General features: G+C 35.8%; 1 protein-coding gene across 2 annotated transcripts in view; it reads left to right on the top strand.

Annotated features, from left to right (window-relative positions):
* Window positions 1-13,305, top strand: part of UNC13B (unc-13 homolog B (C. elegans)) — a 226,051-nt gene that overhangs the window by 46,231 nt on the left and 166,515 nt on the right. For both annotated transcript variants that reach the window (XM_010846104.1, XM_010846103.1), the window contains exons 2-3: window positions 9,919-9,948; window positions 12,743-12,842. In XM_010846104.1, the coding sequence (XP_010844406.1) occupies window positions 9,919-9,948; window positions 12,743-12,842 (130 nt within the window). The remainder of the gene's footprint in view (window positions 1-9,918; window positions 9,949-12,742; window positions 12,843-13,305) is intronic.

Below are 13,305 nucleotides of genomic sequence, written 5' to 3'. Positions count from 1 at the left end.
ACCAGATGCCATGATCTTAGTTTTCTGAATGTTGAGCTTTAAGCCAACTTTTTCACTCTCTTCTTTTTCTTTCATCAAGAGGCTCTTTAGTTCTTCACTTTCTGCCATAAGGATGGTTTCATCTGCATATCTGAGGTTATTGATATTTCTCCCAGCAGTCTTGATTCTAGCTTGTGTTTCTTCCAGTCCACCGTTTCTCATGATGTACTCTGCATATAAGTTAAATAAGCAGGGTGACAATACACAGCCTTGACATACTTCTTTTCCTATTTGGAACCAGTCTGTTGTTCCATGTCCAGCTGTAAACATATACACCATAATAATTGCAACTATATTAAAAATACGTATTATACCAGATTGAAAACAGAACAGTAGGATTATATGATTCCTGTCTTTTAAAATGTTAAAGAAAGAAAGAAAGTGAAGTTGCTCCGTCATGTCCGACTCTTTGTGACCTCATGGACTGTAGCCTACCAGGCTCCTCTGTCCATGGGATTTTCCAGGCAATAGTACTGGAGTGGATTGCCATTTCCTTCTCCAGGGGATCTTCCCGACCCAGGGATCGAACCCGAGTCTCCCTCATTGTAGACAGGCACTTTACCATCTGAGCCACCAGGGATGTTTAAAATGTTAACTTTTTAGCAAAAAGGAAATGGTGGTTATCATATTTGACAAGTGACACTTCTTTAATGCTAGATTCTAAAATAGAAGGTTGCAAACAGGGGAACTAGTGCCACAAGGCTTTGGGAATTATTTCATCAGAAGGACAAAGTAGAACAAGGCAGGTTAGCCATTCCCAGTGCCTGAGGAACCAGGTCACTGGGTGTAGAGTCAGTGTGAATAGGATTATTTCCTATAATCTCAAAGGTGCCAGTTGTAGATTTGATTCTTCAGTAAGGTCAGAGAAACTCAGGAACTGAAGTTCTAGTGTTTTTAAGCATTAGGCATAGTGCAAATAAAAAGAGAAATAATCTCTTGTTTTTACTTTTAATTGTAAGCATCCTGGAGCCAAATGCTCTGCCTGTGCATTCTCTCTGTCTTTTTAAAAAAAAAATTATTATTTATTTATTTGGCTGTACCAGGTCTTAGTTGCAGCATTTGAACTCTTAGTTTCGGCATGTGGGATCCAATTCCCTGACCAGGGATCGAACCCAGACCCCTGCATTGGGAGCACAGAGTCCTAGCCACTGGACCACAAGGAAAGCCGCTGAGTTTTCTGTTTAACTCTGACTTCCAGAGTTTTCATATTGGCGGAGTCTTAAAGAGCTTGTGTTCAATTATGATTATCTCTTTTTTGCACGTTTTCTTTTTTGCTTTTCATACCTGTTAGTGTTGCGGTATTAGATGATAAGGAGGGATTGTGCACTGTAGTTGGAGCTCCTCTCAGCTTTGACTCTGAAAAAACTACCTTGAAATTAACTTCATATGTAGACAGATGACAAGTTTGTTGAGCAGTCTGTTATGTTTTAACATCACTTTCAAATGATGTGACCAACAAGGCCTTAATTTCCAAAATATAAAATGGGTAATACAACTTAGTTTAAAAAAAACAACAAAAGCAATCAACCAACAACACAATAAAAACAGGCAGAAGACCTAAAGAGGCAATTCTCCAAAGAAGACAGGCACATGAAAAGATGCTCAACATCACTAATTATTAAAGAAATGCAAATTAAAACTACAGTGAGGTATCACCTCACACTGGTCAGAATGGCCATCATTAAAAAGTCTACAAATAGCAAATGCTGGAGAGGGTGTGTAGAGAAGGAAACCTTCCTGCACTGTTGGTGGCAATGTAAATTGGTGCAGTCGCTATGGAAAACAGTATGGAAATGGCAACCCCCTCTAGTATTCTTGCTTGGGAAATCCCATGAACAGAGGAGCCTGGCTGGTTACAGTCCATGGGATCTCAAAGAGTTGGACATGACTGAGCTCACACACACACACACAATAGCCTGTCATGAAAAAGAATATGAAAATATATATAACCTAATTACTTCACTGTACGCCAGAAACTAACACAACATTGTAAATCAACTATACTTCAATCAAAAAAAAAAAGAGTACCTGGGGTAGGAGTTAACTTTACTACTTTTAAAGTCATCCATTGAGTTTTTAAATTTTGGTTACTATAGTTTTTAGTTCTAAAACTGACACTTGGTTCTTCTTTATATCTTTCATTTCCTTGCCAAGTTCAATTCAGTCGCTCATTTGTGTCTGACTCTCTGCCACCCCATGGACTATAGCACACCAGGCCTCCCTGTCCATTGCCAACTCCCAGAGATTACTCAAACTCATGTCCATTGAGTTGGTGATGCCATCCAACCATCTGATCCTCTGTTGTTCCCTTCTCCTTCCACCTTCAATCTTTCCCAGCATCAGGGTCTTTTTAAATGAGTCAGTTCTTCACATCAGGTGGCCAAAGTATTGGAGTCTCAGCTTCAGCATCAGTCCTTCCAATGAATATTCAGGACTGATTTCCTTTAGGATGGACTGGTTGGATCTCCTTGCTGTCCAAGGGACTCTCAAGAGTCTTCTGCAACACCAGAATTCAAAAGCATCAAATCTTTGGCGCTTAGTTTTCTTTATAGTCCAGCTCTCACATCCATACATGACTATTGGAAAAACCATAGCTTTGACTAGATGGACCTTTGCTGGCAAAGTAATGTCTCTGCTTTTTAATATGCTGTCTAGGTTGGTCATAACTTTTCTTCCAAGGAGCAAGCATCTTTTAATTTCATGGCTGCAGTCACCATCTGCAGTGATTTTGGAGCCCAAGAAAATAAAGTCTGTCACTTTATTTTATAAACTCTTTGCCAGGAGTTTCCAGCTTTTCATTTATTTAGTTCAATTACAAATATGTTTGTAATTATTCATTGAAGTATCTTTATGATGGCTGTTTTAAAATCCTCATCAGATAATTTCAACCCTCGTGTCATCTCAGTTTTAGCACCTGATTTTATTTATTAATGTATTTTTTAAAAATTGGTTTGCTTAAAACTGCAGGTACATTTTGGAGAAAAGAATTGGTCAGAACAGCTAAAGAAGCCTGGAAAGCAGAGAACTCATTTTGTTTCATTTAGTATGTTGGCTCCTAATCTTTTCTTGTTTGCAGTGAAGTCAACCCCCACCCCAGGTGCTCTTTTTTTTTTTAACTGAAGTATCAGGAACATTATAACATTATAGAGTATTTGATATTTAAGTGTGCACATATATTTTTATTACAAATAAAAAATAAAATGGATATCAAATTTAGTATAGTATTCTAAGGTTAAAGTAGTGACAGCTGAAACAGTCTTTGTTACTCTCTAGGCATTAATATAAAAATTCAGAATAAATTAGTAAAACTAGGCCTTCAGAATTCTGAGGATTTTATTTTTCAAGTAACACCAAGCACAATTTGATGTTTCTTTAAAAGTGAATTTCCATGCTGTTGTTTTTGCCGAAATCTGGTGCATGTAACTTGATCATCAGAACATTGTAATTTATGAAAATAGTTAATTTTTAAATGGTAATTGGAATATTTTATGTCTCAGTGTCCTTCCACATCATTTCTTTTATCTCCTCTTAACCTCATTTTGCAGAAACTAGATTGACAAAAATCTTCATTTTCTAGAACAAATGTAGCTTTCATTTCTATCTGAAAACCTTGAGGCCTAAGATAGTTATGCTTTTTGTCTAAGGGTCTATATAATGAACCGGAGAAGGCAATGGCACCCCACTCCAGTACTCTTGCCTGGAAAGTCTCATGGACGGAGGAGCCTGGTAGGCTGCAGTCCATGGGGTCGCTATGAGCCGGACACGACTAAGTGACTTCACTTTCACTTTTCACTTTCACGCATTGGAGAAGTAAATGGCAACCCATTCTAGTGTTCTTGCCTGGAGAATCCCAGGGACGGGGGAGCCTGGTGGGCTGCCGTCTGTGGGGTCGCACAGAGTCGGACACGACTGAAGCAACTTAGCAGCAGCAGCTGCAGCTCTTCTACTGGAATCCTAACTTTTCTGCAACTTTCTCTAACCAGCCATGCATCTCTGTTTCAGCCCCTCAAGATTCAAGTTGGGAACGTGATTGCTATACCTTGATCTGTTGTCTTTGACTTCTTTTTTCCCTGCCCCGCTTCTTTTTAATTTTTTTTATTTATTTATTCCCTCCCTCCACCCCCCACCTTTGACTTTTGCCGTGAGTTGTAAAGTTCTGCTTCCCTCCTCTTTCAGGATTTCTTCAGAAGAGGGAGAGTATTTTGATACTAGGGAGCCCAGAGGACAAATAGCCACCTCATACATTTAATGCAGTATTTGTTTTTTGTTTAACACCATTTTGTGCATAGTTGTTTCAATCTATAATTCCCTGATGACATATGATGTTGAACATCTTTTCATAGGATTACTTGCCATGGGTGTATCTTTTTTGGTGAGGTATCTGTTAAGGTCTTTTGCCCATTTTAAAATGAGATTGTGTGTTTTCTTACTTAGTTTTGAGTTTTTTTATATATTTTGAATAACAGTCCTTTATCATACGTGTCTTTTGCAAAATACACGTCTATAGCTTGTTTTCTCATTCTCTTGACACATTGTCTTTCACAGAGCAGTTTTTGATTTTAGTGAAGTCCAGCTTATCAGTTATTTCTTTCATAAATTATTCCTCTTATAACTAAAAAATCCATCACATGCCCTAGATTTATCTAGATTTTTTTCTCCTATGTTATTTTCTAGGAGTTTTATGTTTTACTTTGTGTCTGTGATCTGTTTTGAATTAACTCTCGTGAAGGTCTTTGTCTAGATTCATTTTTTATATGTTAATATCCATTTGTCCTAGCCCCATTTATTGAAAAAACTATCATTGCTCTGTTTTATTGCCTTTGCTCCTTTGTTTAAAGATTGGTTGATTACATTTTCATGAGCTTATTTCTAGCTCTCTATTCTGTTCCATTGATTTGTCTCTTCTTTTCTTAATACTATATTGTCTTGAATACTATTAACTTTATAAAAAGTCAGTGTTGGGTAGTGTCAGTCCTCCAAATTTGTTCTTTTACTTTGATATTAAGTTGGCTATTCTGAGTCTTTTTCCTCTCCATATAAACTTTAGAATCAGTTTATCTGTATCCACAAAGTAACTTGCTAGAATTTTGATTAGGATTCATTTCAAGTTAAGTTTTACATATGGCATGAAGTAAGGATAATATGTGTTATTTATATCACGTATATTATATTTATATTATATTATTTATAATATTTATATTATTTATAAATATATGTGATATATGCTATATGTTATATATCATGTGATATATAACATATATCATATATCACACATATATTATATATGTGATATATATTTATATTATATATAAATATATGTGATATAAATATTATATTATTTATATAATATATAAATATAATATATTTATATTACATTTATAATATGTGTTATTTATAAATTATTTACTGTAATTTATGTCATTACACAGTATATTTTATGCTATTCTTGGATATATTTCTATTTTATTCCATTGGTCTGTGTCTATTTTCCTTGTACTGCCACACTGTCTTGATTACTGTAGCTTTTACAGTAAGTTGTGAATTAAATGAAATTGAAGAATAATTAAGAGAAATTGACACAAGACTAAAAGGGAGAGTCCAGTGGGAGACATACTTTGAATGAAAAGGAATAGATTTTGGCACTAATAAAATAGAGAAGGCCTCGTAAAAGGTGCTGGATTACCCATCTGTTGGAAAAAGCAAGGCTTGCATGTCAGCTAAGGTGAAGCTTTTAGTTGTAATGCAGAACAAGGATAATGGCAGATCTGTACTCTGAGTTTCCTAAGTAGCATTGTGTCTTAAGATTTCCTTATCTTTTTTACCCCCTGTGGCATTTAGGCTTAATCTTCTTTGACAGAAAGATAGTTGATGCTTTCTGGAGTTTAGCAGTTTTCCTGCTTGTGTGGTCTTTGATCTTTCCTAAGAGCTGGTAGGCTACAGTCCCAGCATGGGATTCTGTCTTAGGCAGTTCTCCACTGATGTTTTGGAAACCAAGCTCTGTGTGATCATTTAGACTGGAACACTCCCTCTCTCTCTCTTTTTTAAAAGACAGTTTATTTTATTGAAGTATAGTTGACTTAACAATGCTGTGTTAATTTCTAAAGTACAGTAAAGTGATTCAGTTATACATACATATACAATCTTTTTCATACTCTTTTCCCTTATGGTTTATCACAGGATATTGAATATAGTTTCCTGTGCTCTACAATAAGACATTGTTGTTTATCCATTCTCTATATATAATTGTTTGCTTCTGCTAATCCCAAACTTCTGATTCATCCCATCACCACCACCTCCCTCCTTGGCACCCACAGATCTGATCTCTATGTCTGTAAGTCTCTGTTTCATAGGTAAGTTCATTAGTGTCATATTTTGCTGCTGCTGCTAAGTCACTTCAGTCATGTCCGACTCTGTGTGACCCCGTAGATGGCAGCCCACCAGGCTTCCCCATCCCTGGGATTCTCCAGGCAAGAACACTGGAGTGGGCTGCCACTTCCTTCTCCAGTGCGTGAAAGTGAAAAGTGAAAGTGAAGTTGCTCAGTCGTGTCTGACTCTTAGCGACCCCATGGACTGCAGCCTTCCAGGCTTCTCCGTCCATGAGATTTTCCAGGCAAGAGTACTGGAGTGGGGTGCCATTGCCTTCTCCAAGTGTCATATTTTAGATTCCATGTATAAGTGGTATCATATGGTATTTGTCTTTCTCTTTCTGACTTCACTTAGTGTGACAATCTCAAACTCCATCCTTGTTGCTGCATATGGCATTATTTCATTCTTTTTATGGCTGAGTAATATTTCACTGTATGTATTGAACCACATCTTTACCCATCATCTGTTGATGGACATTTAGGGTATTTCCCTGTCTTTGGTATTGTAAATAGTGCTGCTATGAGGATATGAGTGCATGTATCTTTTTTAAAAATTAATTTTTATTGGAGTATAGTCACCTTACAATGTTGTGTTAATTTCTGTTGTATAGTAAAATAAACCAGCTCTTGCATGTATCTTTTGAATTATAGTTCTTCAAATATATGCCGAGGAGTAGAATTGCAGGATCATATGGCAACTCTGTTTTTAGATTTTTAAGGAACCCCCACACTGTTCTCCATAGTGACTACACCTGTTTACACTCCCACCAACAATATAGAAGAGTTCCTGTTTCTCTGCACTTCTCCAGCATTTGTTGTTTGTAGACTTTTTAGTGAGGGCCATTCTGATACTTTATTTTAGTTCTGATTTACATTCCTCTCTAATAATTAGTGATGTTGAGCATCTTTTCATGTGCTTGTTGGCCATCTCATTGTCTCCTTTGGAGAAATCTCTCTTTAGAAAGTCTTCTGCCCATTTTTTGATTGTGGTGTTTGTTTTTTGTTATTGAGTTGTATGAACTCTGTATATTTTGGTAATTAAACCCTTGTTGGTCATAAAATTGCAAGTATTTTCTCGCATTCTGTAGGGTGTCTTTTTGTTTATGATTTCTTTTGCTGTACAAAAGCTAATAAGTTTGATTGCATCCCATTTGTTTATTTTTTGCTTTTACTTCTGTTGCCTTAGGAGACTGACCTAAGAAAACATTGGTATGATTCATGTCAGAGAATGTTTTGCCTGTGTTCTCTTCTAGGAGTTTTATGGTATCAAACTTATATTTAAGTCTTTAAACTACTTTGAGTTTATTTTTGTGTAGAGTGAGGCAGTGTTCTAATGTCATTGATACATGCAGCTGTCCAACTTTCCCAACACCAGTTGCCAAAGAAACTCTTTTCTCCATTGTATATTCTTGTCTCCTTTGCCTGTAGGTATGTGGGTTTATTTTCTGGGCTCTCTATTCCACTTATCCACACGTCTGTTTTTGTGGCAATACCACACCGTTTTGATTGTAGCTTTGTAGTATTGTCTGAAGTCTGGGAGGATTATGCCTCCTACATTGTTCTTTTTCTCAGAATTGCTTTGGCAATTCTTCGTCTTTTATAATTCCATATAAATTTTAGGATTATTTGTTCTAGTTCTGTGGAAAAAGCCATGGGTAATTTGATAGGGATTCCATTAAACCTGAAGATTGCTTTAAGGTAGTATGGCCATATTAACAATATTGATTCTTCCAATCCAAGAGCATAAGGTATCTTTCCATTTCTGTAAATCATCTTCAGTTTCCTTTGTAAGTGTTTTATACTTCTCTACCTATAAGCCTTTCCTCTCCTTGGTGAAGTTTACTCTTTTTTTTTTTTTTTTTTACTTTTTACCTATACAATATTGTATTGGTTTTGCCATATATCAACATGAATCCGCCACAGGTATACACGTGTTCCCCATCCTGAACCCTCCTCCCTCCTCCGTCCCCGTACCATCCCTCTGGGTCATCCCAGTGCACCAGCCCTAAGCATCCAGTATCTTAAGTTTTGTTTTTAAAAAATATTTATTTATTTGGCTGCACTGGGTCTTAGTTTTGGCATATGAACTCTTAATTGCAGCGTATGGGATCTAGTTCATTGACCAGGGATCAAAGCTGGCCCCCTGGCCCCCCTGCATTGGGAGCATGGAGTCTTTAGCCACTGGACCACCAGGGAAGTACCTTAAGTATTTTTTTTTTTTTTGGGATGCGATTTTAAAAGGGATTGTGTTTTTACTTTCCCTGTCTGATATTTCATTGTTAGTGAAAAGAAATGCAGCCAGTTTCTGTATGTTAATCTTCTATCCTTGGTTTTTGTGTTGAGCCTTAAGGGTTTTTGATATATAGTATCATGTTATCTGCATATAATGACAGTTTTACCTCTTCTCTTCTAGTTTGGATAGCTTTTATTTGAACAGGAATTCTTTTGATATCTGCTTATTCCCAGAAAAAAGTTACTTTTCACTCTTGTTTAAAACTTGTCCCAGATTTAGCCTATTAGCTCTTATTTTGGCATGAATGGAATGGAGGAGTTCCTATGATGGGTTTTAAATAAAGAATATGAATAATTGAAATCTTAGAAAGTTCATCTGACATGAATTTGGGTGCCTGCCGTAGGAATAATTTAGTTCTCTTGACCTCTTTGTCAGAGGCTGTAAGAGATGTCTTCTTGGCCTTGCCCCGTCCCCACTGGCTGGGGTGCTCTAGGTGCTGCGAGGAGACACTCTGCACCCCTGCGAACATGGCACTCCGAGGGGTGCCTGAGCGTGCGGGCCACAGTCGGCACCGAACGCGCCCTGCTCGCCGTGGCCCTGGGGACTTCGAGCAGGCGCTGCGCACCGGTCCCACTCAGCTGTTGGGTCTGGAAATTCACAGAATAATAACACGAATGGGTAACAACAGAAAACGGTGTTGTAACAGTGGGAATCAGCAATTTTGCACAGGAGGCTTTGGGAGATGTTTACTGTAGTCTGCCTGAAGTTGGGACAAAATTGACAAACAAGAAGAGTTTGGTGCTTTGGAAAGTGTGAAAGCTGCTAGTGAACTCTATTCTCCTCTATCAGGAGAAGTAACTGAAGTTAATAAAGCTCTAGCAGAAAATCCAGGACTTGTCAACAAATCTTGTTATCAAGATAGTTGGCTGATGAAGATGACATTCAGTAACCCATCAGAACTAGATGAACTAATGAGTGAAGAAGCATATAAGAAATACATAAAATCTATTGAGGAGTGAAAATGGAACCCCTAAATAAACTAGTTTGAAACAAAACAAAAAGATGTTTTCTTGGAGTATAAGATTAGATTGGATGACTTTTAAGGACCCTTCTGGCATTCAAGTTTTGATTAGAAGTCTCAGCTTTTTTTCTCTAATGACTTAGACTTAAAAATCTAGTCCTAACTCTAATCTTGGCACATACTAATTTACTAAAGAAATGCTGGTTAAATAAATTAATTTGCAGGAATTCTTCATGGTGTCCTCTTTTTTTCTCTTGCAGTTAAAAGAGCCAAATTCCAGGGTTCACCAGGTAAGGCCAGCCTTTAATTCTTACGTACTTCTCCCCATACTTGCTATGATTTAAAAACATTCTTTCAAAAAAACGTAAATGTCATTTGATTCATTGGTTAAATTAGTTAAACGCACTAAGTTCATTAAATTAATTAAAAAGTCAGTATGGAAAGATGTTGGTCAAGGGGGTGCAAAGTTATACCAAATGAATAATTTCTGAAAATCTGATGTACAATAATGTGTCTGTGTTTAACAAATATTATATACTTCAAATTGCTAAGAGGGTAGATCTCAAGTGTTCTCAACTCTCACACAAACAGAGGAAATGGTAATTATAAGGTGGTGAGGAATGTGAATATTCTTGATTATGGTGATTATTTCACTTTGTATACATATACAAAATCATTAGATTGTACACCTTAAATATATACAATTTTAAATTGCCAGTTATACCTCAAAAAGTTGAAGAAAAAAAACTATGCTTTTATAAAACATCAAAGAAATCTCTATCAATCTAGTGAAAAGTTAGTCTCCTTACATATTGGCCAACTTAGTTCTACTTCTCAGAAGTAACTGTTTAGAGGTTTTTATACACCTTTTCAGACTTTTTCTGTGTATGTGCATGTATACACTAATGAATCAGCTACACATGTAGCTTTTTTTCCAACAACACATCATAAAAGTTTTTTCTTGTGTACATGTGTGTATATATACATCTGCTTTTTTTCCAACAACACATCATAAAAGTTTTTTCTTGTGTATGTGTGTGTATACATATATCTGGTTCTTTCTTTCAAAATGTTGAACACAGACTGTTATATTTAAAACAGATAACCAACAAGAAACTATTGTAAAAAAAAAGTATACAGAATGTTGTTGTACCCTAGGTCCCTGATTGAATATTCAGGTCATTTCAATTTTTTTGCCATAAGCAATACATCTTCTTAATGCATTTATTATTGCCTGCTTTTGAAAATGTATCTGTATGCTGGAATCCAAAAGTAGAGAATTGCTGGGCCAAAAGTATGTATTTTAAACAAATTTAGTAGCTGCTGCCAAAGTGTGCCTCTGAAAGGTTTGCTAGCTTTTAATCAGGCCAAAAGTATATGAGTGTTTATTTTCCCAAATCCTTACCAACATTAAATAGCATGAAATTTTTTAATCTTTGCTCATGTGAAGGTGAAAAGGGTATCTCCTTATTTTAATACACATTTTCTTAACTGAATATCAAGTTAGTTACAAAGACTTACTCTGATTACTGCTGGGGCCAGAAGGAGAGTACTGTGGATTATGGGGGAAAAGAACATACTGGGAACCCAAGAAAAATCTGAAAGACCAAACCTGGATGCAACAGAAACTAAAGGAGTTTCTGAGCCTACTGCTCTCTCCAGTGGCTGCAGGTTAGGACTTCTGTTTCTGAAAAGCTTTTTTGCTCTCCTTTCTCTTCAAGCAGGTTTTTTATGCTTACCTGCCTTGCATATACCCCATAATAGCTACTCCAATGGAATTTATGTGCCTCTCCTTTGAGCTTCTTCAATCATTTGTCACTATTTCTCTGTTTTCTCTATTGAAAATATTTTGCGAGGGAATCATATTGGTCTCAGCTTCTGGTTAGCTCATTAATTGACTGTCTGCTTTTGGGTGGCATCTCCTTTTGGTCTGGCCAGCTATATGGTTGAATATGGGGAATGGAGTACAAAATCCTATGCTAGAAAACAGCTCATTGGTATACTGCATTGCTACTACCAAATATGGATGGGAATTCCCTCACATGGGTGGGCTTGTATCCTCATATACCTTTGATATAACTGTAGTTATAATTATGGGTATAAAACACCATAGTTTTTTATGATGCTTAAGAGAAAGATTTGCCTTCTAATAGAAGTACATGACAGTGCCCATTTTCTTACACCTCTAACATTGATAGTTGCTTTAAGTGATCTTTGACAATTTGGTGAGTCAAAAATGATAGTCTTTTTTTTTTTTCATTTTATAAAGTTATTATTAACTTATTACATAGAAAAGTGAACTCTCAATTCGGTGTCTCTAATCATGGCTGATACAAAGGAAGTAACAAAATGTGCTGTGTTAGGTCAGATTTCTGAGTTTTGAGATCCAGGCCACCTACCTTTGTTTGGTACTCAATTTATACTCTCAGGTTAGAGAATTTCATTTTCTCTAATCTGTAATAATATTTCTTTTTATGTAAGTTGTGCTCTAGGCCAAGGTGAATAGATTGAGCTTGAAATCCATTTCCTTTATGAGGGTTTTTCCTCTGTGTTTGTCACTGTAAACAACTAGAGGTAACTGTTTCCTCTTCTGCCTTCTTTTAGCACTTTTTCTCTGTGGTACTTACTTCTTTATATGTTAATTTGCATAATGTCTGTTCTGTAAGATCAATTAGATTATTATTTTTTCAAACTTCAAGTGGGCTATAAAGTCAACCTATGTGGTTATGATTAATATTTTAATTTAATTAGAATAGAAAATACCAAGGTATCACATCTTGCATTTCATAAAGCTTTCGTTTTTGTTTATATGTGTGTGCATGTGTGTCTGTTGGAAAAGGATAAAGTAGAGTCCTTAAATTTGAAAAACACTATTATAGCTTATGCTTTTGAGAATAGAATGTGTTTTATAATTTTTTTGTACCTCTGTGTTTAAAATGATACTATATTGTAGAATATATAATTTCAGTTTTTCCTTACATGTAATACTATAATTTGGACATTATTTAATTCCAAGCACTTTGTGAGATTGGATAACCATCTGAGCACTAAGTATTATATCTTTGTTTTGCCTTTTTTTCAAAGACAAATTTAACACATATGTGACCCTGAAAGTGCAAAATGTGAAGAGTACAACTGTAGCAGTTCGTGGCGATCAACCTTCCTGGGAACAAGATTTTATGTTGTAAGTACTTTGCAGTAGCAGCATGCCTACAATATTTGATAATATTTCCAAGTTAATCACATTGGATTAAACAAGTAGAGGCTAAAGATTTTGTGTATATATAAGATTTATAAAACATATTAAATATTCAAAAACATTTTAATAGCATGTTAAGTATTCTTTTTTTTTATTTATTTATTTTTTCATTTAATTTTAGATTTTTTTTTCTAATTTTATTTTATTTTTAAACTTTACATAATTGTATTAGTTTTGCCAAATATCAAAATGAATCCGCCACAGGTATACATGTGTTCCCTATCCTGAACCAGTGAGGTATGTAGTAGGTACACACACCTACTACAGTAAAGTGATCTGCAGTTTTGTTCCTCCCAGATTTATAATATATTTTCAGAAATGAATATGAATTCGAGTAACTCTCAGTTATGTGGTGAAAATATACCTAGTCAGATCTACCTACTAGTCA

Source organism: Bison bison, unplaced genomic scaffold (genome assembly GCF_000754665.1).
Source record: "Bison bison bison isolate TAMUID 2011002044 unplaced genomic scaffold, Bison_UMD1.0 scf7180017864230, whole genome shotgun sequence".
Taxonomy (NCBI): domain Eukaryota; kingdom Metazoa; phylum Chordata; class Mammalia; order Artiodactyla; family Bovidae; genus Bison; species Bison bison.
The sequence above is the reverse complement of the archived record's forward strand: the minus strand, read 5'-3'. Positions and strand labels throughout refer to the sequence as shown.